The sequence below is a fragment of the Cervus elaphus genome, chromosome 15 (assembly GCF_910594005.1).
Source record: "Cervus elaphus chromosome 15, mCerEla1.1, whole genome shotgun sequence".
NCBI lineage: Eukaryota > Metazoa > Chordata > Mammalia > Artiodactyla > Cervidae > Cervus > Cervus elaphus.
In genome coordinates, this window is record NC_057829.1 from 65,883,282 (window position 1) to 65,910,761 (window position 27,480).

At 44.1% G+C, this 27,480-nt stretch overlaps 2 protein-coding genes and 1 pseudogene across 2 annotated transcripts in view; 2 read left to right on the top strand and 1 right to left on the bottom strand.

Annotated features, from left to right (window-relative positions):
• ARMH3 (armadillo like helical domain containing 3) overlaps nt 1-17,212 on the bottom strand; it is a 171,400-nt gene extending 154,188 nt beyond the window's left edge. The window contains exons 1-5 of the mRNA XM_043924866.1: nt 17,080-17,212; nt 3,970-4,082; nt 2,752-2,808; nt 2,496-2,642; nt 465-572 (exon numbers count right to left, since the gene is read on the bottom strand). Of these exons, the coding sequence (XP_043780801.1) occupies nt 465-572; nt 2,496-2,642; nt 2,752-2,808; nt 3,970-4,071 (414 nt within the window). The 5' untranslated portion in view covers nt 4,072-4,082; nt 17,080-17,212. The remainder of the gene's footprint in view (nt 1-464; nt 573-2,495; nt 2,643-2,751; nt 2,809-3,969; nt 4,083-17,079) is intronic.
• A 1,887-nt stretch (nt 17,213-19,099) lies between these two features.
• HPS6 (HPS6 biogenesis of lysosomal organelles complex 2 subunit 3) lies at nt 19,100-22,264 on the top strand. The gene has a single exon (XM_043926669.1). The coding sequence runs from the start codon at nt 19,243-19,245 to the stop codon at nt 21,646-21,648; it is 2,406 nt and encodes an 801-aa protein (XP_043782604.1). The 5' UTR covers nt 19,100-19,242; the 3' UTR covers nt 21,649-22,264.
• A 3,584-nt stretch (nt 22,265-25,848) lies between these two features.
• Nucleotides 25,849-27,274, top strand: LOC122708553 (annotated as a pseudogene).
• The last annotated feature ends 206 nt before the right edge of the window (nt 27,275-27,480 follow it).

Sequence of the window (27,480 nt, forward strand, 5' to 3'; positions counted from 1 at the left end):
ATACTAAAAACTACTGGTTATACACCATAAAAGGATGAACTGTATGATATGTGAATTACATACTGATAATGCTATTTCTCAAAAAGCATCAAACAGTAGAAATGAGAATTCTGGTAAAATCAGTGTTAAATAAGAAAACTTAAAAGTTTAGAACTAAAATATCCTTGTGTATTAATTTGTTACCTTCTATTTAAATTCTTACATGCTTTTAAGAATGTATGGTCATGATGTAAATCACAAGTTTCTCAGTCTTTATCCTACAGGGAAAAGATGCCTCAATACAAATCTGAATTTCAAATTTTCAGGATAAACCAAATCTTTAAAAATATCCAAATTCAAGGCCAATTCAATCATTTATGTCTATCTGAGTTAGATGACTAGAACATCTAACTGTCTGCAGATGGTATTCCTCAACAGCTGTCAGAAGTAGACACCCACAGGCACATCTGCAGCTTATGCCTCACCTTCATGCACAGCTCCGCCTTGTCAAAGCCCATCAGCATGTTGATAATGTCAAACCCAGAGGTAGATTTATTCTTTTGATGGACTCCTCGAATGAGTGCACACAAGGTCTGCAGAGATGAGAGAAAGAATTCTTTCTAGAAAGAAAGTCTCAAAATGAAAAGGGCATTGGATCAGTAGCCTCACACTACAACCTCAGAACCTTCTCCTCCTATAGCTGACAATCAACTGCTCTATGCTCTGAGCTCCAGAATATAGTCGGGGTCTTAATATGTGCAAAATCTAGACATGAAAAGAGGAACAGCATCTGAAACTGTCATCTTTTTTATTCTTTTCTGGCCATCCTCTTTTTAAAAATTACATTGCAGACAAAGATTGGAAGGTGACATTCAAAAATAAGAAACTGTTTTTGAGCTTGAATCACTGGGTTGATAGACCTTGCCCTTATTTAAAATTAATTTTAGAATTTACAAAATAGTTTATCATCTTTAGTAATTATTTTTAATAACTATAGAAGACCCTGTATGATAACAACCGATCAATTTAAATCTTAAAAATTCATTACAATCCCCATCTACTACTTACTAACTGTGTGAGCCTGGACAAATCAGTTAACTTTTCAGTGCCTCATTTTTCTCATCTATACAATGGGATAATAATAGCATTAATCTCATAGGGATGATGTGAAGACTATGTGAATTAATACTGTACAGCACTTAGAATAGTCCTTGGAACTTTGTTAAAATTCCTGGACTAGCCTGGAACTTAACTTTGTTAAAGCTCAATAAATGTCAATTATTATAATAATGTACTATAATTCTATGGTTCACCAAGTGACTTAATGTCAATATATTTCCACTGAACTAAAAAGTTTACAATTCATGCCCCTACAGCAAGTCACTGTAATTACAGGAAGTACAATTTCCAACTTTCATTTCAATTTGCAATGAAGAGGTCACAACAACTGTGATGCTCAAAATGTAGAATTTACTGTCCAAAAGTTAAGAAAGATACAGGATAAACATGGTCCTTCTTTCTGGGGCATCAGCTCAAAAGGTAATTTCTACATTCTACAAATGAGAAAACCGGAGCTCACAAAGTGATCTGCCCAACTTGTAAGTTAGAAACTTAAACCCAATCTACCAAAAGTTCCAATAAAATTCTTTACACTGTCATGACTTCTTCATATTCTATGCTTGTCAATCACTACCCTAGGTACTCAGCTCAATCTAGGCTACACTGGAGCTGCTAAACTATAAACTTTAGAAATTTTGAAAAAAAAAAAGAAATTTTGCCTCACTCTTTCAAAAAAATTTACTTCTAGAACACTACCTGCCAGGCAGTGATCTACACACTAGGAACAAAGTATTGAATAAAACCATCTTTACCCTCAAGAAGACTATAATGTATTCCACCAGCTCAATGTTAGGCATAACAGTAATTCAAGAAATTCATGAATCTTCCGCATGATAATGCCACTTAGCATTAAGAACAATGATTCTTAATGTTTTTAGACTTACTGACCCTTTTGAGAATCTGATGAAAGCCCGCTCTCCAAAAAAATGTACATATACACATAATGTACATATACACATAAAATATTACATAAAACTACAGGGAGTCAAGGACCTTCTGAAACCTCAGAATAAGAACTCTTGACCTAGTGAGAAAATACTGTTTATATAAGAAAACACTATCTATTTAATTAAGAAAGTCTCATGATTTTTGCTGTAGACTAAGCACCCTTTCTGGAGTTTCTTCTCTTTTACTTTCCTTCAAGTAATAATAAAAATTCTGTCAAACAATCCACCTTGGCATTAGATCAAATTATACAAATGGACAAGATTACTACTATAGATGTCCATTTGTTTAACTAGGAAGATAGCTAAATAAAACATAGCATAGATGTTTGGTTACTTAAAGAAATAAAGGGGAAAAAAGCCTCAAGCCTAAGGGGAATTTTAGGTTCCTCAAGTTCCAATAGATGTATTACAGTTTATAAACAAGACTTCCCCATTCTCCCAGCCATGTACCTGCAATGCATTAACCACTCGAATTGGATGTTCCTCTCCCAGAGCCTGGATGCAGTGTTGAAATAAGCAATTAATATTGTCCTTGATCTTCATTAACTCCTCACCATCAAGAGATTCCAACTTGCCTTCTAGGTACTCTAAATTCACCTAACACGGAAACAATAAGGGCCTGAGTACATTTTTAGTGTAACACCTAGAACACATGTGAAGGCAATCTCAGTTACCAGGAAAATCCACAGATGCCACGAAGTCTTACCTTCATGAGGAAGAGCTCCTCCCAAAACCGAGGACTGCACTTACTAGGGTCCTCTGTCTGAAAACAGAAGATAAGTAGATTCAATATACCCAGCTAACACCAAAGCATTAAGAACACATTTGAAAGAGTCACTATATGCCTTTCATAGGGTCAATCTTACCTCTCACAATTAACTCTGAAAATGCTTGGTCATTCCAAACAGCTGTAATGGGGAACAATTTGGGGGGGGGGGTTCCCCAAATGGAAGACATTGTGCATGGATATATACTCCCTGTACCAGAAGTTAAATGACTCAAAGAATCTCCCTCAAATCTTCCTCTTCTTAGCAAGAAGTAAAGAACCAGTTAGTCATATTCTGATACATCCCCATTGTACTTTTATGGGTGCTCAGTTTTCAAGCCCATTCACATACATGAAATACAACAGCCCAGTGAGCCAGGTAGGGTAAATATTATCACGATTCTCCTTTTAGGAAAGAGAGTCCACCGAATTACACAAGATATGCAACTCCTTTTACAAGAGTAACATGTTTTACACATTTACATGTACTACTTATGACCAAGATTTCAGAAGTTAAATATATATGCAGGGTATCTAATTACTCTAAACTTCCATGAAGAGGTATATTTTACAACACTGGCCTGGACCACAGTCAATACACAGTTCTGAAGACCCAAAGGAATCCCCAATCTAATTGCTAATAATTCCTTAGTCATCTCATAATGTTGGAGGATGAGACAACCTAAGAAATTGTTCTATCCACTAACAACTTGAGACAGAATGTAACAGGGCATCTTTTTAAAATATCTGGACCAAAAAAAACAAACAAAAAACAACAACAACAAAAAAAAAAACACAAAAAACAAAATATCTGGACCATAGAATTCTAGGGTCAAAGGGAACTTCAAAGGACATCTAGGATAGAAAGGTCCTTAAGTCAAATCATAAGGAAGACAACTCTTAAATATATTCAGAAAGAGCAATCCTCTTTTAATTGTTTTACCCAGCTAGAGGCAACAATCTATAAGAACAACATAATAACAATCTACGTTAATTAACACACGATCATAATTTCTACTATGAGAGAGCTTACTCTCACCCTTGTTCTCTTTTTCCCTCTGAAGAACTAGAAAGTAGCAGGCAGAGGTGAGGTTAATTCTCATTTTGGAACAAGAAACTGAGTCAAGCTGTGAAAAATGTCAGAGCTCCAGGCCTTACCATGAAGATCTCATCATACATCAGCACCACTTTTTCCTTCAGTGGTTTTTTGGAGGCTGAAGATTTCCGGAGCAAACCCCCTCGTTTCTCTACCTGTGCCATGGTGAGAGAATCTGTGAAAGAAAGCCACAGTTAGTGCTAGAAATGCTAAGATGTTGGAGAGAGTATTGAAATACCTCTCAACGGGAAATTTTTTAGGAAGAAGAAATGATAAATAACCATGGTATAGATTTTGTGCATTTGTCCAATTTCCCCTCCTCTGACCAGGTAATTTCAAGGTTTAAATCATAACTTGGTCTACAGCAAAACACATTTTACATCCTTAAAACATGCCAGTGGACAAGACTTAAAGAAGATCCAAAACCAAGCAGGAAAGTGTAACTAGCTCCCTCTGCAATAGGTCTGGTCATATATTTGAGGTTGATGGAGGAAAGGCTGCAAAGCACACACTGCCCACAGACTGATGGTGAAGTTAAATTTCAAGTATTGATTGAGCTTAGGACCATTAAGGCAGGAAGTGTGCTGCAGACTGATGTACTCCATTGATTTCCCCAAAGTAAGTAGGTCCTCCTCACTGCAAAGTACTTGGCCTTCACTGTCATATAAATCACTCTGGACTTGACTGCCTTCAGAAATTCCTCTGCAAAGAAACCCAAGGCAGAAAACAGTAGTTAAAAGACCAAAAATTAAATTAATCTAAAAATAACCAAATATAACTCCCTTTAAATTTAATTATATGTACACATACATATAACTTCAGTGTATTTTTTAATTCTCTATAAAAGCAGTTCCACAAACCATGCCCAAATTTTCCCATCTTGCTTCAAGGAATCCTCAATTTTTTCCAAGTGAGAACTTGAAATGCCACAGGTCTCCACATGGATTTACACATTCTCTCACTTCCCCAACTTTTTCTTCTGTTGACAAAATTCCTCTCTTTCCCTTAAATCTTAGGCTTTAGTTGTGAAACTTAATTTTATCCAATGGCAAGTATGGATGGTAGTAAGGAGACTGATTTCACTTTCAGACAAATCCAAAGCAGCAGAAAACTAATCCTGTTCAATGACATTTGGAAAATATACACTATGTTTCAAATCAAAATCAAAACTTTAATGAAGAGATGAATCCAACAGCATAAAAGACTCTGTCTCAGATATCATCTTTCTCTAATACGTATAGCCCCAAAGGAGATGCATTTTTGAGCTCTAAAAGCACAGAAAATTTCCTCACTGGATGTTATGCATCCTTAGCACAGGGACTGTATCTTATACCTTTTTCATAAGCACTTGGTTCGCAGTAAATGCTCAGTATATGCCTGTCACTGAGAAGTCCTACGTCTAACCTAAAATTTTAGTTAGACCTAACTCTATCAAAGCCTCACTAAGACCTCTTATTCCTTTATGATCCAGAGAAAACTGAAGGAAAAAATAACAACAAAAAAAGAGAAGATTCTTTCAGGCAATTTACACTGTATCGATCATCGCTTTGCCTTAAAGCATGAAATAGAGGCTCCATTCAAAACATTCCTGTGTCTTTTAAATAGGTTGTCAAGAGGAAGATGTCCTTATCGGGGGAAAATAAATTGGAAATCAAGAGGATCCTATTAAAATAAATCAAAAGCAATGCAATTCTAAGCTTAGTGGATATAGATCTTTCATGTGCTCAGCTTCAACCAGTTGATTAACAGGAATAGTGGGAACCAAAGTCCCTGGATGTGAAAAGCACATGTTTACAAACATCTCCTTCTGAGGATTTATAATTAGGTTACAGCTAATCAATGTCCACCCCAAATCTAATAAACTCACTTTCTCTATTTCGGAATCAATACTTTCTAATAAGCAAAAGGGAATAGGAGAGGAAGGAAAAACAATTTCAACCAAAAGTACCAAATTTCCTAAGAAATTAAATTCTTTTCATCACTCTCCTTCCATCTGGAGCAGGGGTAAATTCAACGAAGGGCCTCAACTCATTATTCTCTGTCATCATCACAGGCACCTGGAATTTACCACCCAAGCTGTCTGAAGTGTGACTAGAAACTGACAACATAAAAGTCCCCTCCTTTTGCCAGCACTTTTACCCAGTGAGCACAACAAAGAAGGGTATTTCTAGAATGCAGACTAGAAGAAGCGTAGAACTTTTAAAAAAGTCTTTCTGGGGTCTCAGAAAATGAAGCCTGTGCTCCCAAATTTGAAAGTAAAATATCTGACTGGTAGAGCAGTAAATTGCAGTACATCAGTAATGTAAGTGTAATCTGTTTATATCCTCCCAGTGTTTCTTTCCTTTCACAATCCTCCCCTATTGTAGAGAGAACCAGCAGCAGCTGAGCAGCAGCCAGACATAACGGAACAAACAGCCAGCAGAACTGAGACTAGAACACAGCTCTCCCAAGCAACTAGATGACACTGAGTAAATCATTGTGCTTCTCAGTTTCCTTACAAGTAAAACTAGAGGACTGGACTAGACATATTATCTAATGAGTCTCTCGGCATCCCTGAAATACCACAAGCACAACAGGAACACCTAAATACTGTAAAGCTCTAACTGAGGCACTAAGGAGTTACAAAAAGGAAACTCCAAACTGGATCCTCTAGGAGCTCAAATCTATTAGCAGAGACAGGCACAGAACAACCCATGAAGTGTTAGTCGCTCAGTCCCATCCGACTCTTTGTGACCCCATGAACTGTGTCCCACGAGGCCCCTCTGCCCATGGAATTTTCAGACACGAATACTAGAGTGGGTTGCCATGCTCTTCTCCAGGGGATCTTCCTGATGGAAGGACTCAACCCAGGTCTCACATTGCAGGCAGATTCTTTACCATCTGAGCCACCAGAACCCATGAAGAAGTGAAGTGAAGTGAAGTGAAGTCGCTCAGTCGAGTCCGACTCTGCGACCCCACGGACTGTAGCCTACCAGACTCCTCCATCCATGGGATTTTCCAAGCAAGAATACTGGAGTGGGTTGCCATTTCCTTCTCCAGAACCCATAGCACAAGGCAAATCATGAGAAAGTAATAAAGTACAAAGAAAATGCTGTGGACTACAAGGAAGAGAAAGAAGCATTCTATGACTACACTATGACCTCTGTTGGTCTGGGCTTTTAAATCCTTCTAGTGAAGAAGCAAATACAGCAAAGCCACAGCAATCCCACAGAAATGTCATCTTAGGCATGAACACAGTTTCTGAGAAACAAGATATAGTAGACAAAGTAATAAAAAATAATCAGGCAATTTTTCAATGCTAATTTCACCTACCACCAAACTTAGGAATGGCTTTAAATCCCCAAACTCAATGGTAAATCAATGAAGTCTTTCATTCCTAAACCTCAGGAATTGCTGGTCCCATGACCTGCATACAACTTCTCTCTAAAAAACCCAAGTCATACAATAAGAACTATATCTTAAAGCAATCCAGCTACAGACTTCTTAAATGCACGTCACTTCACACCCCTACAGCATAAAATAATTAAATATCAAGATTTTAAAACCTGAAGTCAAAAAATAAATAAATAAAACCTAAAGTCAAATACTTCCAGTGTTTCACAAGCAAGGAATGCTAGTTACACTTAACAAGTTACTCATTTATTTTATTGTCTTCTTAAGCACAATATATGCCAACTCTAGTATCAGAAAATTAATTTAATAGAAATTCACTCTGATTTCCAAAGTGATCAATTAATCTATTAAAGTCTCGGTATTGTATCTACATGAGATGATGAAGGTTAAAAAACTAAATCTATTGAGGTAATCATTTCACAATACACATAAATCAAACCATCATGCTGTACTCCTTAAACTTACACAGTGATATATGTCAATTATTTCTCAATAAAACTGGGAAAAATATCTAAAAAAGTCTTCAGTCTTAGTCCCAACTATTATACACTCATTCTATAAGTTTCCTTTCTCTTCCTGGCTTCAATTTGCCAATATGTGCTGGACCGCAAGAAGGCTGAGAGTCAAAGAATTGATGCCTTCGAACTGTGGTGCTGGAGAAGACTCTTGAAAAGTCTCTTGGACTACAAGATCAAACCAGTCAATCTTAATCAACCCTGAATATTCATTGGAAGGACTAATGCTGAAGCTGAAGCTCCACTATTTTGGCTACCTGATGCAAAGAGCCAACTCACTGGAAAAGACCCTGATGCTGGAAAAGACTGAAGGAAGCAGAAGAAGAGGGTGGCAGAAGATGAGATGCTTAGATAGCATCACCGACTCATGTGTGCCTGCATGCTCAGTTACTTAATCGTGTCCGACTCTTCACAACCCTATGGACTACAGCATGCCAGGCTCCTCTATCCATGGAACTCCCCAGGCAAGATTACTGGAGTGGGTTGCCATGCCCTTCTCTAGAGGATCTTCCAGACCCAGGGATAGAACCTGCATCTCTTACATCTACCTGCATTGGCAGGCGGGTTCTTTACCACTACCACCACCTGGGAAGCCCAGCATCACTGACTGGACATGAATTTGAGCAAACTCTGGGAGACAGTGAAAGACAAGGAAGACTGGCATGCTACAGTCCATGTGGTCGCAAAGAGTTGGACACAATTTACTGACTAAACAACAAACAACAGCAAAAGCCATGGCAAGAAGCCATGGCAAGAATGTGCAGAAAAGGGAACCCTGTGCACTGCTGGTGGGGATGTAAATTGGTACAGCCACTACAGGAAATAGTATGGATGTTCCTCAAATACTAAAAATAAAACTACCATATGACCCAGCACTCCCACTTCCATATGTATCTGAAGAAAATAAAGTCACCATCTTGAAGAGATGCACTCTCATGTTCACTGCAGCATTATTCACGATTAAAAAAACCATGGAAATAACCTAACTGTCCATCACTGGACAAATGGATAAAGAAAAGGTGGTATATACATACAGTGGAATATCATTCAGCCATAAAAAAAAGAAGGAAATCTTGCCATTTGCAACAACACAGATGAATCTTGAGGGCAGTAGGCTAAATGAAATGTCAGACAGATAAAGACAAATATTGTTTGTTGCATGTGGAATCAAAAAAAGCAAAACAAATAGAAATTGAGTAGATCAGACTGGTGGTTGCACAGGGGATGGGGAATGGGGCAAATGAGAGATGCTGGTCAAAGGGTACAAACTTCCAGTTATAAGACAAGTAACTTCTGGGAATCTAACATAAAACCTGGTGACTGTAGTTAACAATACTGTATTATATATCTAAAAGTTGCTACATTAAATATTAAATGTTCTCACCACAAGAAAAAAAGGAAAAAAGTGACCATGTGAGGTAATGGATGTGTTAACTAACTTTATCATTGGTAATGATTTCACAATATATATGTATATCAAGTCATTATGTTGTATACCTTAAAGTTATACAGCGTTAAACATAAATTGTGTGCGTGTGTGTTAGTGACTCAGTCGTGTCCTACTCTGTAGGACCCCTTGCACTGTAGCCTGCCAGGCTCCTCTGTCCATGGTATCCTCAAGGCAAGAATACTGGAGTGGGTTGCCATTCCCTTTGCCAGGGGATCTTCCCGACCCAGGAATTGAACACAGGCTTCCTACACTGTAAGCAGATTCTTTACCATCTGAGCTGAAATATCATATCACAACAAAATAGGAAGAGGTATGGAACGGCTCTCTATAGGCTTTCAGGGTAATGGTCTGGAGTTTTAGGTTCATACTTGTAATGGACTGGTAGCAAGTATCACCCTCACTTCACTGCTTGATGAGGCTCTAAAACACTAGTGTAGGTAGATGCTCAGAAATACACCTCAAAACATTTCAACCAGAATGGAAGAAAAGACCAAATGGAAAGAAGGAAAATTAATAAAAAATAAATGTACCCAGCATCCAGAAGAAAAAAATATGCACAGATCAGGCATGCATTCATTCATTCAACAATACTAATACTGATCACCTTTCAGGTGCTAAGCATTAAGGGTACAGCAGTGAACAAGACAAACAAGATCCCTGCTTTCAGAGTTTTCATTCTAGTAGAGGAAGAAAGGCAACAAACAACTTGAGACAATGATAAGTATCTTGAAGACAAATTGTCGAGGGGGACTACAGATAGCAAATTAAAGAAGGACTCTAAGAAAAGTGATAGGAGGACTGAGATCAGGCTAACAAGAAGAAAACAGCCATGTGGAAATCTTCAGAAAAGTGTTCCAGATAGAGGCAACAGCAAATTCAAAGGCCCCAAGACTTAAACACACTTGGCATGTTCAAGAAACAGAAATGCCAGGGAATTCCTTGGCAATCCAGTGGTTAGTGCTACGTGCTTCCACTGCAGGGGAGCCAGGTTCAATCCCTGGTTGGGGAACTAAGAACCTGATGCCACACATCACGGCTAAAAAAGAAAATGCCAGAGTGCCTAGAGTATAAATATTCCTTTTTTGAAAGGTTTTTGTAAAGCCTATTGAGTGTGAGTTTTTCTAAATATACGAAGAGAATTCAAATGTCCATTAGCAGCAGAATGGGAAAATTATATTATATATATATATATGTATAATATATACAGGAGAATACTATACAGAAATTTTAAAGAACTATTGAAATAATATTGATAAACTAATAGATACTGAATAAAAAATGTCTGAAAGAAACGAGTACAAACTAATGATTTCATTTATATGAAACTCAAAAAGGTAAAACTAGTCTGTGGGAACAGAGATTAGAATAGTTGTTACCCTCGGCAGGGAGATGAATGGGATGGAGTGTAAGGTAGCCTTCTGAGGTACCAGAAATGTGCTCTATCTTGACCTGAGTGGAAGCCATATAAATATGTACATGTGTAAAAGAATTATCCAGTCATATACTTCACATTATGTATACCGTTCCTCGATCCAAAATAATGTATGTGTTCACATATACATACACATATGTGTATATATATATATATGAAAATTTAACACCACCCATGCAGAACATTAGAACAAAGCCTAGTAGGGACTCTACTTACACACACAGGACACTGATCTAAAATAACCACTGAAGAGCTGACACTTATTTAGCACTTTTACAGACCAAGCACTGTCCTAAGCACTTTATACACATTGTTTTATCCTCACAACCTATGATCCAGGAAACCTGACAATAAGGAAATTAAAGAATGAAGCGGTTAAAAAACAAAAATAAAAAAACTTATCAGGATAAGTGAAAGTAGGGACTCAAACCCAGAGAGCCTAATGTTTGAGTTCAGCCCTTAACCACTATACTATACTGAGCAGAGATGAACAGACGTAGAGTAACCTACACATAAACAAAGCTGCATCTGCAGAGAAAATGAAGAGGTTCCAGGTGAGTGAGGAGGAAGAGTACATGCTTGCTGACCTTAATGAACAAACTGTAGAGTATCCAGATATCTTGAGTTTCATCACTTATTTGCCTGTAGGTAGATGTGCCATCCTAAGAAGAGAACTATCTGCTACATGCATATGTATATAAATATGGATAACGGTGAAGTGAAAGAGAGAGACAAATCAATGAAATAGTAGAAAACTTAGAAGGAAAAATTGGAGAAGACTCTGAGTGTCTACTCAAGTTGATAGATGTATTCAGTATAATAAATGGAAAAAAAAAAAAGCTGAAATACATTGATATCCATTACAGGATCTAATTGATACTATATTTTAATTGAGCTACGGCTTCCCTGGTGGGTCAGATGGTACAGAATCTGCCTACAATGCAGGAGACCTGGGTTCGATCCCTGGATTGGGAAGATCTCCTGGAGAAGGGAATGGCAACCCATTCCACTATTCTTGCCTGGAGAATCCCATGGACAGAGGAAGCCTCGCAGGCTACAGTCCATGTGGTTGTAAAGAGTTGGACACAACTGAGCGACTAACACAACTTAATTGAGCTAAGTAAGCCAGTGCTCTGAGGGTAATTCTCCACCAAAGCTGGATTATGAATGGAAAGATACTACAAAACAAGACAGAAAGATGAAAACGCTTTACCCCTGCAGAGCTGTATCACATGTTTCAGAATCTCCTGGCATGCCTCCTGGAAATGTAGACTCCTAAACCCCTCTCCCCACTACTGAAACAGACTTTTCAAGATAAGAACTAGAGGTCTACATTCTAATAATGACCCCAGTCAGTGGTTCTGAATTGGGGCAATTCTGGCTCCCAAGGGACATCTATCGCTGCCTGGAGCTATTTTGGGTTGTCACAACTGGGAGGGGAGTTACCACTGGCATCTACTGGGTAGAGGCCAGGGATGATGCTAAACACCCTAAAGTGTACAGGACAGTTACCACACAAAGAATTATCTGGTCCAATAAGTCAATAATGCTGAGGTTAAAAGACCCTGCCCCAAATAACTCTGATGTTCACTAAAGTTTGAGAAGTACTCATCTAAGCCTTAAAACAAGCCTTCAAAAGAAAGTAGCATCTGGACAGACTTTTGAGAGGATGAATAAAACTTCTGCCATCTCCAGGAGAGGCACTGGGGCAATCCTCACCTACTTCCGCCTCATTCTCCCAATATTACTCACCAACACCATCCCCTTTTCTCAGGATCTTAGCCCCTGTTTTCCCATCTGTGAAAGATCACTACGGAATACATTGACTATAGTAGTCCACAGTGCCTCCTGAAGGAGATGAAAATCCTGTCTGCCCAGAAGTTGTGGCTGAGTCAGATAACACCACTCCAATTCTGATCATGAGCCATTCACCCAATACACAAAAGGAGACAATAAGTTTACCAAGTCAGAAAGAGTCTTCTGACTCTCTTAAAAAATTTCCCTAGTTCCTCTAGATGTGAGGGTTTGTGTTTTTAATTTTTAGGCAAAAGTTATCTGCTCCCTATGTCCTTCTGCAAGGCATCCCACACTCCCGTGTAAAACTATAATGCAAGGCATTTTTACCTTCAAATCCCAACCTTTCATTTCTCAAACTAGCTCCTGTATCGCCTCTTCCTTTCTGAAGGCCCCAAGGATTTAGCTCACTAATTGGATTCACAAATTCATGATCCACATGACTCCCTGTCATACCTTCTCTCAGTAGCATGGGACATGGGTTCCCCTAAGTCTACCCCCAGACTGGGTCTGAAACCAGCATGTAACTCCTTTCCGTTTTAATGGATTTTTACTGCTAGTCACTTCAAGTCTTTTATACCCCCAAAAGGAAAATAGAGTGAGACCTGAATTCTTGAAGCTGCCTCTCTAAATCCCCTTCACGTGGTCTTTTTTTTTTTTTTTCGGCCACACCACACGGCATGTGGGATCTTAGTTCCCCAACCAGGGATCCAACCCTTCCACCCTAAAGTGGGAGCGCAAAGTCTTAACCACTGGATCTCCAGGGAAGTCCCCCTAAATTTTCTTCATAGAGAGCTCCACGACAGGCCACAACCCTTTTGTTCTATCATTTCTTTTAATTACTGGGGATGGAATTCACCATTCATTTCTCCTTATCTTTCAGAGCACAGCCTCCCACTCAAGGTGGTATATAATAATAAATACTACTACTGAGTACTTACTATATACTTGGCACTATTCTAAGTGATTTAAATACACTGTATTAATCCTTACAACAAGCAAATGAAGTAGGTACTAATACCATAATTTTACACTGAGAATTTTACTTTGCCCAAGTAATAAGTAGTAAAGCCACTAAATCTTTCTGGTAACTCTATGAGAACATCGTGTTAGTGCAAAAAAAAAATAAGTGCTTACTAGTAGAACATTCAAAAATCTAGACTCAGTTAAAATTCTATGGAAACTCCAAACTGATATTCATTTATGTCACATTCCCACTTTACATCTGACAAGCATCACCCCTATTTTCTAGATGCTAGGACAGAACCAGCCTGATTCAGTTATAAGCACATGAGCCACTATGCGGCAGCATCCGTATCTTGTGTGTGCTCCTATGCTCTGTACAGTGTTTACCTCAGAGCGGGTGTCTAGCCTACACTTGAAAGTGGAATTAACTCACGGGACTTGCCCAAGACTAAGCAGCAAGTGGCGAAAACCACAATTTCCCCAATCTCTACTCTGGGTCACAGTCTGCACCTACTAAAAGTGAAATAGCTCCACAGAAGAGAATTCAATCTGGTCCCATCAGAATCTACTAAGTCTGCCTACTTTCACAAATTAACAATACAGATGAAGAGGTTGAAACAAACATGACTATCTCAGGTTCCCTTTCAAATGATTTTACGTAAGAAGGAATGCACTTGTACCTTCAGAAGGAGGAACCAACTTCAAACTGACAGGATTTCAGAAAACGGTGATTGAAAATCACCTTTTTCTGACAGCTCCCAGAATGAGAATTCATTGTAAGATCCTCTTCTCAAGAGCAGGAGCTCTTGTAAATTAATACTGTCTATCGCCTGCTCAAGCCCTGAACTTCCTCAAGCAGCACAACGTCACTTACACCTTCTTCATCTCCTTTCCTGTTGAACAATACAAGCCTCATGAATACCACCTAAGTATAAAATGAAAATTATAAGACAGACTCCCATCATCTTCTTAAAGGAAAGCACAAAAGGTAACAGCAACCTAGCAAAGTAAATGGATTTCCTGTTGGCTCAACAACTAACACTTACCAAGACCTTATAACAACATGAGCATGGTCTAAGGGAAAAAGGACACAAAATTAGAGGTATGGTCCCTGCCTTGAGATGCTCACTATAAAGTGAAAGAAGTACCTATTCAAATAATTCCTTATAAAGAAATAGACATTATTTTCCCAGGAGCTTTTTCACGTATGTCCTTCCTCCAAGCTACTGCCAAAATATAAAGCTCACCAGGCCTCTGTATTTCCAGCTGCCTACTAACTTGTCCATGAGTATATCCCACAATTAACTTGATCTCAGCATATCAGACTATCTCCACTATACCTCTTTCTATAGCCACCCAACCCTTTAAAAAATCTGCTCTACTTTTTCTAATTCATATCCTGGTCAATGAAATTCCCATTTACCCAATTTCTCAAATTAGAAAGCTTAGCCCACTGTCTCTCCCTAAACAGTCACTAAGTCCTATCGCAGCTATCTCAGAAATACTTCTAAAATCCATTCCCCCTCCTCTTCATTCCCACTGCCACACTTGATTGAGACTCTCAGGCAATTGCAACAACTCTAGTTAGTCTCACTGCCTCATTTCTCCATTACTTTAATCTGCACTTCTGTTGCTCCCTAACATTAAAAAGTTCCAATGGCTCCCGGCTCTCTTTTCAGTCTCACCTCCAGGCAATTTCCCCACCACACATTCTGTTTCAGAAAAATTTAGACATTATTTTTATTTATTTTAATTATTTTTAATATTTTAATTTAATATATTTAATACTTTAATATTTTAAATTTAAATATTTTTAAATTACTTAAATTTAAATAAATTTAAAATATTAAAAATAATTTAATACTTTAATATTTTAACTATTTTAAATTAATTGTTGTATTTATTTATTTATTTATGTCAGACATAAATCTGACATTTAAACGTCATGTTATTTTCTTTCCTGACTTCCACCATGTCTTTGCTCATGCTGTTGTCTCCAACTGGAACGCCTTCCCTTACCTGCCCAAATTCCTTATAAAGAAATAGACATTATTTTCCCAGGAGCTTTTTCATTTTCCAACACCCAACTCAAATACTTCCTCCCTGCAGATTGCCCTGACTCTCCAGGCAATGGTAACATTTCCTTCACATCCAATAAATTCCTTTAAATGGATATGTAACACGAAGCACTACAACTTTCATGTGAATATGTCTCTCTGACGTTCTTGAGGAAAGACGGTCATCTTTCTTTTTTTTAAAGTAAGAAATGGATTTATCTTAAGAAACACACTCCACAGTGTGGGCCATCTCTGAAGGCAAGAGGCCTGATACTCATATATCTAACCCCAGATAAGTGCTCCATAAATGTGTGTTGAATAGAGTTCACCCTCATATATCCTGGATCAATTTGTTATTTGGTTAGTTTTCCCAAATTTTATGGATTTCTGAACTTGGCTCTATATAAAAGTAACTTTCATAACACTGCTTTGAGTTTTCAAGAGGTTTTATTATTACTATTCAAATGTCTAACGAGTATATGAATTACAATGCCTAAACATCCTATGAAAATACCTTAAAGGCTCCCCTGTTCATTAAGGAAAGATTAAGAGTACTCGTTCACAATCCTAACAAAAAGAATCATCCTTTCTTCTAGACTGATCTGATATCTGGAAAAGCCCTCACACAGGAGGTGCGGTGCACACAAGACCAACTGAAGGCACACCGAAAATAATCCCAATTAACTTGAGCTAAATTAACAGCAGACAAAAACCCTACTTGCCCTCCTTTACAAAGTCAGTGAGAGTACAGAATAGCAAAGAAACAGCTCTCACTACACGCAAAACTTTTCCTGGAGAGGAGGAACTGGGGCGGGTCAGATGATCCACATTTACTGGGCCCTGCCCAAGCCTCTACTTCTCCACGTCGAGAGGCAGCACTCCTCAGCCTCCCATAGTTCTCCTTCCCCAAGGAACCAGCTTTTATTTCCTGTTTCTTTCCTACACCTTATTGGGAACAGGTTCGTTTCCCCGGTTCACACCTAGTTAGCGAGAGAAAACATGGTAGCTTTGTGTGAAGGGTGGGCTGAAGCTCGACGGTAAAAGAGGACAGGATGGAGCCCTTCCGGGACACCTGAACACTCCGGCACACAGGGCTTCCTCTAGCCCTTCTCCTGGGTCTTACTCCGCGCCCTCACCTCAGGGCCAGGATGGGGTGAAGGCCACTCGGATTGGGTGAACACCACTCGGGTGGGAACAACCGGGGAGAAAAGCTCTCAAGGTAGCCTGAGGAGTCCGGGTCAGCCTCGTGCCGGGGTCAAAGGTCAGCGCCTCGGCTGCCAGGAGAGCCCACCAGGGACCCGAAGCGGCACTGGAGAGTTAGAGGGACCGGCTGCAGGAGGAGCGCTCGGCTTCTTGCTCCGCTCCGCCGTTCGGGGCCCACCCTCCCCGCCGCACGCAGCCTCCGCCCGCCTCAGCAGCTGCCCTGCCTCCCTCCCTCTCCCCGCGTAGTACCCCCGGCGAGCGCAGGCCCCGCCCCCAGGGCCTCTTCAGGGCCAAGGCCTAGTATGGCAGGACCCGCAGAGGTTGGCCAGGTTCGGAAACCTGCCCGGGCCGGCAACGCTTACCGAGCCCCTGGCTCCTCCTCCACCACCCGCGCCGCTCCCGGGTCCGCTCGCTCCCGACGCCACCGATACCGCCGCTGCTCCGGGCTCACGGACGCGCTCCCGACCTCCCCCGACCCTTCCCCCCAGCCCGTCGTGTCCCGCTGGGTCCTAAAGCCTGCCGCTGATAGGTTCGCCGGCTCCCGCTGCCTGAGGCTGGCTCGGACCACGATTCCCAGCAAGCATCACAAAGACTACGATTCCCGAAATGCACCGCGAGAAAGAAATTAGCAAAAGGAACCTATATCAGGAGTCTACTGGATACAAGTTGAATTAGCAGTTTCTTTAAATATGGCAAATTCTGAAATCGGCAAGTTTGGGGAGGAAGATGATGTTTAGGAAATGTCTATTAAATATCCAGGCAAAAGTATTTAGTAGACGTTTGGATATCTTCTGTTGGAATTCTGCAGAGATATCTTGGCTGTAGATAAATATTTTGGAGCCATTGTCCTAGTGGTAATGGTTCAAGCCACAAGAAGGAAAGAAATGGTCTAGGAAGAGGGTTAAAAAATAATAATAATAATAATGGGGGGTGGGGGCAGAGAGAAAAGGGCCCCAAACGGAACTTTAAACCAGCATTTAAAGGATGGTGGAGAAAGAGGAACCAATAACAAAGTTCTGGATATAGTACTATCTAAAAAGGAGGAAAATTAGAGGGGAAGAAAATGCTGTGGAAACTACAGGAGAGACTTTCAGTAAGGAAGTTGTCAAATGTCTCAAAGAGAAAAGGAAACTAAAATACCTTGGAGACCTCAGGAAAATCTGCTTCTGATAAGTAGTGGTTTGAGAAATGAATGGAAGGAGAGAAAGTAGAGACAACAAATGCTAAATCTGCAAGAAACTTGAGTGTAAAGGGAGAAGGAGTAATAGGGGTGACAGTTGGGGGAAATAAGAATGAAAGAGTGGCTTCCAAAACAGGACAAACTGGCGAGTGTTTGTATGTTGAGAGCTGCTACTGCTGCTAAGTCATTTCAGTCGTTTCCGACTCTGTGCAACCCCATAGATGGCAGCCCACCAGGCTCCTCTGTCCACAGGATTCTCTAGGCAAGAATACTGGAGTGGGTTGCCATTTCCTTCTCCATACTGAGAGCACGAGGACAAAATGAGGCTGATGAAACAGATATGGATGCAATTCTCAGGGAAGTTGTGCAGAAAGGGAGGGAGGGGCAAGGCTCATGGACTGGACTTGGAGGACAGAAGAATACTACAGCATCTGAGAAGGCAATCTGGGGTGGAAAGAACTTGCATATCAATTTGTAGGTGCTGAAGAGATTACACACAGACTCAGTACCATTAAAGTATGTTTTAATTTTGTTTTCTAGCACATTGTTAGTTTGGATGGGTTGTTGATAAAATGGTTTGGTGCAATGACCCTAGACCCAGATTGCGTGTGGTTGAAATCCTACCTCTATCTCTACTGCTTAATAGGTGTGTGATCTTGGTCAATGTACCTTATCTCTCTGTGCTTCATTTCCCTTATTTTTTTCCCCCATTTCCCTCATCTTTAAGAGGGGGTAGGAGTCACAGTACGTGCTAAGAAAGTACTAGCTATTGTTTTTTCCACTAGATTGTCATTCCATGAAGCTGAGCTTTTCTCTTTTGTTCAGGTTTGTCTCCCCAAAGCCAGGCATTTAGTAGGTGCTCAATAAAAAATTTCCTGAATAAATTGGAATGAGAGAGCGTGGCTTGGAGGGAAGGGAAGCGTTAGGAGTTGGATACTGAAAGGGCTGGAATCCGGATTCTTTAGTCAGACTGTGGGCCACTCCCCGGCTTCCTGGGGCCTGAGGCAGCCAGCCTCTGAAAGCGTCCCCAGGGTTGGCGAGGTCGGAGGCTCTGAGACCATTGGGTGCTCTCGCGGCTCCTCCCACAGCTATGCCCCTGTAGCCGCCCCCACCCCCTTGATGGGCGGTGTTTTGCCGGCAGGGCGTAAAACAGGCGCTGGTCTAGAGCTAGCCGTGAGGGGCGGGGCTGGGCGGGGCTGAGTCTTAACCCGGCCTTGGCTCGCCCAGTCGACCGGGGACGGAAGTCTCAACCCCATCCTCGACTTCCCGCGGGAACCCGGGACTGAGAGACGGGCCTTGCCCTACGGTGCGGCGGGCCTAGGCGTGCTCCGGCGCGGGCGGCACCATGAAGCGTGCGGGGACTCTGCGCTTGCTCTCAGATCTGAGCAACTTCAGCGGCGCGGCCCGGCTCCGGGAGTTGCTAGCCGGGGACCCAGCCGTCCGAGTTCGCTGCAGCCCAGACGGCCGCCACCTACTGTTGCTGCGACCTCCGGGATCACCAGCCCCGCAACTGCTGGTCGCGGTGCGTGGACCCGGCGCGGAGCTGGAAAGTGCCTGGCCGCCTGGCCAGCCCTCCCCTCTAGACGCCTTCCTTCTGCCGTGGCCGGCGCGATCGGCGCTAGTCCTAGTGTGGGAGAGTGGCCTAGTAGAGGTGTGGGGCTCGGGGGTGGGGCCCGGCTGGCGGCTGCTGCAGAGCACCGAGCTGTGTCCTGGAGGTGGAGCCCGTGTGGTGGCCGTGGCGGCGCCCCGAGGCCGCCTGGTGTGGTGCGAGGAGCGGCAGGCCGGCGCTGAGAGCCAGTTAGGGCCTCCCGCAGTGGCTTTCAGCCACTGTGTGTGCGTCAGGACCCTCGAGCCCAGCGGGGAGGCCGGCACCAACCTGGGCAGCACACACATACTGCTGCACCACTGCCCCGCTTTCGGGCTGCTGACCTCCCGCAAGGACCTCTTCCTGGTGCCCACTGCCACCACCTGGCCTGGCTTGGGTCATATTCTGCTCATCTGGAGCCCAAGCAAGGGCAAGGTAGTGGTGGCCGCCCCATGTCTTGGCCTCTCCCACAGTAAAAGCCTGAATCCTGGAAGAGGGGACACATGGGACTTCAGGACACTGCTCCGAGGCCTTCCTGGACTGCTGTCCCCCAGGCAGCCATTGACTGTACATACCTGGGCCCCAACTCCCCAGGGCCTGATGTGGCTTGACTTCAGGGGCACCGTAAGCCTGGTACAGCCCCACGGTGGCTCCCGGACTGTTGGCACCCTGCAGGAGGCACCTGCCAGCCTGGCAGGGTCTGCAGCACTGGGCACATTTCATGGCACTCTGGCCTGTGTGCTGGGCTCCACATTGGAACTGCTGGACATGGGCAGTGGGCAGCTGCTGGAGAGGAAGATCCTGAGTACAGACCGAGTACATCTGCTGGAACCCCCCGCCCCTGGCATGGAAGATCAGGAAGAGCTGGAGACTCGAGGGGGTCTTCGTTTGCTTTCAGCTATGGGTCTGTTTCAAGTAGGCTGGAAAATCCCACAAAGCCTTGAGCTGCCTTCAGCTGAAGATATGGTGTTTGAGGAGGCCAGCAAGTACTACCAGCGACGGAGCCTGCGGGGTGCCCAGCTCACCCCAGAGGAACTGCGACAAAACAGCACATTCCGGGCACCTCAGGCCCTGGCATCCATCCTCCAGGGCCATGTGTCCCCATCAGCACTGTTGGCCACACTGAGGGCCGAGCTTCGGGATTACAGGGGCTTAGAACAGCTCAAAGCCCAGCTAGTGGCTGGGGATGAGGAGGAGGCTGGCTGGACTGAGCTGGCAGAGCACGAAGTGGCACGGCTGCTGAGGACTGAGTTGATGGGAGACCAGCTGGCCCAGCTCAACACCATTTTCCAAGCCCTCCCTACAGCAGCCTGGGGTGCCATCCTCAGGGTCCTGCAGCTCCAGCCAGATGGCAATGGCCATCTGAGGTCCCAAGCTCCCCCCGATGTGTGGAAGAAGGTACTGGGGGTTACAGCAGCTGGAAAAGAACCACCCAATGGCATACTGCCCCCCTTTGAACTCCTGTGCCAGTGCCTCTGCCGGCTGGAGCCACAATGGCTGCCACCCTTTGTGGAGCTGGCCCAGCAACAGGGAGGGCCTGGCTGGGGTGCAGGAGGCCCAGGGCTGCCCCTCTATCGCCGAGCCCTGGCAGTACTGGGTGAGGAGGGGACTAGGCCTGAAGCACTGGAGCTAGACCTACTTTTGGGCAGTGGGCGGCCCAAAGCTGTGCTCCAAGCTGTGGGGCAGCTGGTGCAAAAGGAACAGTGGGAGCGGGCTTTGGAGGCTGGCCTGGCCCTCAGCCCCTCCAGCCCCCTGCTTCGAAGCGAGATCTTCAAACTGCTCTTGGCCGAATTTGCCCGGCATCGTCGGCTTGATGCTCACCTCCCCCTGCTTTGCCGCCTGTGCCCACCAGACCTAGCTCCAGCTGAACTCCTGCTTCTACTGCGGACACACCTCCCAGATGAGTTGGAGCCCCCCGCCCCATTCCCTGAGCCTGGGGCAGAGCCCCCTCTCACTGTGGGCTTGCTCAGAGCCCTGCTGAAGCAGACTGGGACTCAAGGACGAGCCTCTGGCCCAGTTCTAAGCTTATATGAGGACATTCTGTGGGACCCAGGCACTCCACCCCCCACCCCACCTCGGGTGTCAGCCCTCCAGGCATCAGACCACCCAGGCCTGGAGGCCTGGGCACCATCTGGACAGGGTCTCTATGTGACTGACACAGGCTGAAAATTGTCTCTGGGACACAGTGATCAGGGAAAGGTGCCTAGGAGTTGGAGGAGCCAGAGTGGGACCTGTATGTGCAATACTCCTCTCTTCTGAGCAGTTTATATATATATATATGTATATGTATGTATACATATATATAAAATGGTATAATAAACATCTTTGGTTTTTGTCCTTAGGTTTCTGTCTTGGCACAAAGCTTCTAAAACTCGTAGAATTTCCTGAGTGATATGCGTGAAAGAAGTGTCTTTGTTATAACAAACCCCTTTATATCAAACCTGCATTTATATTAATAAGGTAAACTTATACTGCTACTAAAAGTGGGGACCCCTAGCATCAGGATAAGGGATGGTCAGCAGAAAGACCAAGTGGTGAAAGGGTTGAAAGTTTCAGCCCATCCTCAGCCTCCTGGGAGGGGAATGGGACTAGAGATTAAGCTCTATAAAAACTCCTGAACAGGGAAATTTGATGAACTGGCTTGATGAACTCATTAAGGTGCTGGAACAGTGATGTACCCAGAAAGGGCATGAAAGCCCCATGCACATCCCCCACACAATTCTTTGCCCAATACATCTCTTCTATCTGGCAGTTGTATTCTTTAATAAACCTGTAAACATAAGTATTTTCCTGGGTTTTGTTACCATTCTAGCAAATTGTCAAACCAATTTATAGCATGAAAGTGAAAGTAAAAGTTGCTCAGTCCTGTCCGACTCTGCAACCCGATGGAATAGTCCATGGAGTTCTCCAGGCCAGAATACTGGAGTGGGTAGCCTTTCCCTTCTCCAGGGGATCTTCCCAACCCAGGGATCAAACCCAGGTCTCCCATATTGCAGGTGGATTCTTTACCAGCTGAGCCACCAGGGAAGCCCAATTTATAGTATGGGATCTCGCAATTTATAGCCAGCCAGTCAGAAGTATCAGTGACTTGTGACTGGTATTGGAAGTGAAGGTGGTCTTGTGGAATTGAGCCCTTAACCTGTGGGGCCTATGCTAACTCCATGTAGTTAGTATCAGAACTGAGTTGACTTGCAGAACACCCAGTTGACGTCCACAGAGAACTGATGGTTGGTGTTGGAAAACACTCCAGAAATGAATACATAGTTTGTGTGTTTGAACAGCTAAGGACCTCATAGAGTTGGTCATAGAGGGAGTGGTTGAATCTGAACTGTTGGCTAAAGTGGCCACTTCCGATAATGAAAATATTAATAATTAACATTTATGAGTATTCTGCTAGCCTTTATAAATAGTCCGTCTTTTATAATGTTTCTAATAACCCCATCAGGAAAGTACTAATCCCCATTTTACAGGTGAGGAAAGAGATTTAGAAAGACTACTTGACCAGGGTCAGGCAACTAGAAAGTAGGAGTTCTATGATTTGAACCATCTTACTGTATAGCCCTACAGTCGGACACAAAGAGTCAGACACGACTGAGCGATTTCACTCACTCACTCATTTACTCACTGTATAGCCCTACAGCTGATGCTGGCTTGGGCTTGAATGCACTTCTCATTCCTGGCTCATTCTTCCTCTAGCCTGTTGTGAGGAGGGGGATTTGCCAAGGTTCACACTTCCTTTCCCCAAGACCCTTCTGTTCCTAAGTAGGAATTGTGCTAGGCTCTGGGGCCATGCTTGTCCTCCCTAGGATTCCTGGAGCAGCCACTGGTTAAGGGGAAGGTTGACCACAAACAGGAGAGCTATCTGCAGAGACCTCTGGCTTAGTAACAAAAGTCACTGGAGCAGGGTTGCTTGGAGGCTGACTGCCTAAACCAAGAAACAAGAGCATCTCCAGCAGAGATTTCTGAGCCTCTGGATTTAGTCAGCAGGACCCCCTTTGAAGAGGCCTTGGCCCTCTACCTGCTGCTACCCAAGGGACTCCTCAGCTGGGTTCTGGGCTTAGGGTGGGACTCTGGGTGCTGCTACTCAGCATCATCCCAGACTCCCCAGGCATCCCTTGTCCATGGCTTGGGCCCAAGGTAAGGACTGCCACTTGGCTTTGCGCTCAGCTAGTAACTGCAGTAGCTCAGTGTTAAAGAATCCGCCTGCCAACGCAGGAGACGCAGGTTCAATCCCTGGGTCAGAAAGTCCTCTGGAGGAGAGAGTGGGTACCCACTCCAGTATTCTTGCCTGGAGAATCCCCATGGACAGAGGAACCTGTCAGGCTACAGCCCATAGGAGTGCAAAGAGTCAGACACAACTGAATCAACTTAGCATTTAGTGTACACACACAAATAGGGGAGCCACCCAGCCTGGCAGCTCTGAGGGGAGCAGCTGGGCTTAAATAGGAACTTCCACCTGCTCTTAAAGACTTGCTATTTGACTGCTCTTTTCCTTGCTCATGCCCCAGCTCCAATGAGTGGGGTGAAGCAACCCCCAACCTTGCCTCAGGACTTTGGAGAACAGTTCAGGGATGCAAATATTGTGTGACTGGGTTCTGGTGGAGTGTGCAAGAGGACCATCAGAAAGTTGGCCCCTGAGTCAGAGGGCTACAGGTAGGTGAGTGGAGAGAGGGGACTTCCCTGGTGGACCAGTGACTGGGACTCCACACTCCCAATACAGGGGGCCTGGATTCAATCCCTGGTCAGGGAACTGGATCTCACAAGCTGCAACACTTCACATGCCACAACTAAAGATCCCACATGCCACAAGCAAGATCGAAGATCCCATATGCTGTAACTAAGACCCAGCGCAGTCAAATTTTAAAAAAAAGTAGAGAGAGTCCTTAGATAGGGATATTGGGACATGGGGAAATGGGGGATTTAGGAGCTGAGGTCCTTCATCTTGGGTGCCCGGGTAAAGGGGGAAATTCTGGGGCTGAAGGTTTTAAACAGGTGGCTCAGTAGTTAAGAATCCCCCTGCCAAGCAGGAGACATGGGTTCAATCCCTGGGTCGAGAAGATGCCCTAGAGAAGGAAATGGCAACCCACTCCAGTATTCTTGCCTGGAGAATCCCATGGACAGAGGAGCCTGGCGGGCTAAATCCATGGGAGCACAAAAGAGTAGAGTCAAACTTGACTTAGTGACTAAACAACAACAACAAGGTCCCTAGGCAGGAGGTGGTAGGAAGGCCTGAGGCCCCTGGGGAGGTGAAGAGGAGGCTCCTAGGCCAGTGAGTAGTCATTTCCACAGGTGTGCCTCATCTCTGGAACTCTCTCAAGGTGACTCGGCTGTAGTCCCTGGAAAACTTGAAGGTGAAACTAAGTTAGACAAGACCAGAATGCAGTCTGGGCAAAGGAGAGGAAGCAAATCCTGAGGCTCCTCTACCTGCACATACTGCCATGGAGCCCAGTCCTCCCTTTTTCATCTCCCTACTGCCCACCCACTTTTCCCTTGCCTCACCAGGGGGTTCACTGTTTAGACACAGTCCATAGCTTCTGTGCCACCCAGTGACTGGAACACAGGACTACAGCAACCCAAGTCTTCTCCAGCCTGCCAAGTTCAGAGATCAAAGCCCACCCCTTTCTCTGCATGTGGCCTGTAAGAAATTGGTGGCCAGAGTAGGCAGTATCCAAACCACTCAGTTTTCCTCCCATACTCTGATCCAGCCACACTTTCCCTGCATGGTCAGGGAAAAAAGAAGGAGTCAGACAGTGGGGAGGAGGCAGCTGTAGACTCCCAGCTCCATAGGGAGCCACCTGAGGCTGGAATGCCTGGCACCTGCACTACCATGGAAAAAGGGGAAGACAAATCCTCACCATGGCTCCCCAGGGCCCCACTCAGTCTCTTCTTAGGCACAGGCTCCCCCTGGTGGTTATTCTCATCATTGCCAGCTCCACCCATTACCCCTGCCACCTGGAAAGCCTCAAATAAGCACGCACTTGCCCATTTCTGGACTAATGACTGAGGAAGCCTCTGAAGGTGGTAAATTAAGGTTTTTTTGAGGGCAAGGAAAAAGGAAGAGGTCAGGATAGAATTCAGAGAGCAAAATCATGGGGGAGAGGGGAAGGGATCCTGGTCTTGTACTACAACAGTGTCCTAGTAGATACTATTCCAGAAGAGGGAGGAACCTGAGCTGCCAGGATGCTTCTTGTCCAGGGTGGAAACTGCCCCAGCTACCAGATCCAACCAAAGAGGAAGTTGAGGGCACAGCAGATTTTTCTCAGAAGGCATACTGTGGTTGTATTTTATATGAATTTGAAATATAGGAAAAAGATGCCGGATTTTATTCAAAATCAATAAAGTCCCACTTTAGCCTCAAAATGTGAAATGAAGGTAAATCTTCCCAAATATAAAACTTTTTGAGAATCACAATTTCAAAGCTAATGGACCGTGTGTGTGAACTGTAAACTGCTGTACTATTACTGCGTGGATCCCCATTTCTGTTGGTAAACAAAAATTCAGGTGGAAAGGGAAGCTGAATCAGGCTGTGAGGTCAGGGCTGAGTGACCAGGGTCCCTCACCAGTTGTGAGTAGAAGCCTTGGGGTGTTTTCTCCTCTAGTTCCCAGAGGGAGAGCCTGGGCCTACTCCAAAGGTTGCTACACAGGAGCAAGAACAAAGGTGAAGAAGGACAGAGGCAGAGAGATGAGTAAGAGGATGAGGTTGGACCAGGAGAAGAGAGAGAGGAGACAGGAAGGGGGAGACAGACCTGGCGGAGGCGGGGAAAGGCTCTCACTCTGGAAGGCAGAAGATGCTAGATGCTCTCAAGAGTGACTGCTGCAGGATGGAGGACAGAGCAGAGAGGGGTCCCTCGGGGCCTCTCACCAGAATCATAACCAGAGCCAGTGGGACATCTAGCTAGTCTAGATTTGGTCTCACAGAGGTTTCCATTATCTGGGAAATGAAAAGGGAAGGAATTGTGAAGAGCTGAGGAAGGGTGAGCAGGTGGTGGCCTTCACCAAGAATGAGGTCAGTCCACCTCATCTGGGCCTCCCTGAGCTAAAGGTTCTGGGGAAGCAGACTGTCCAGGTCTTTCAGAGGTTTCAGGTCCTTGGGCTTTGGCAACCACTCAGATTCCAAGGTGACACACAGTCTTCTCACAGTCTCTATTATTTTTGTTTTGTACCCAGGAAAAGTGGGCATTGTCCCACCCTTAACCACACGAGGCTGGCACTAGGAGCAGCCTAGAGCCTCAGCTTTGAAATTATGCTTCTCGAAAAGTTTTATATTTGGGAAAATTCACCTTCATTTCACATTTTGGGGATAGCTGAGGAGCCATCAGGAAAACAAGAGGGAGCTCTTCTTCCTGGGTACTGCCTATGAAAGTGGCAGCCATCTCCTACTTGGCATCCTGGCCACCCTCAGACCCCTCATGAAGCCCAAGATCATCAAAAAGAGAACCAAGAAGTTCATCTGGCACCAGTCAGATGGATATGTCAAAATTAAGCAAACTGGGGGAATCCAGGGGCATTGACAATAGGCTGCACAGGAGATTCAGGGGCCACATCTTGATGCCTGACATTGTTAGGGGCCAACAAGAAGACAAAGCACGTGCTGCCCAGCGGCTTCCAGAAGTTCCTGGTCTACAACCTCAAGCAACTTGAGGTGCTGCTAATGTGCAACAAATCTTCCTGTGCCAAGACTGCTCACAATATCTCCTCCAAGAACTGGAGAACCTTTGAGGAAAGAGCAGCCCAGCTGGCCATCAGAGTCCCCAAGCCTAATGCCAGGCTGCATAGCCAAGAAAATGAGTAGACACCTCGTGCACACATTGTGTTTGTAACAATAAAACCCTAAAACTTGGCCAAAAAAAAAAACAATTGTCAGTCTGTCCCAAGTCTGCCCTGCCTCTCCCACCTCTGTGCGCAGCTTCAGTTCCCAATCACCATCCTGTCAAGCTCTGGGCATCTCTTTTCATTCCTCACATCTCTCACACCACATTCTCAAAGTAATGGATTCTG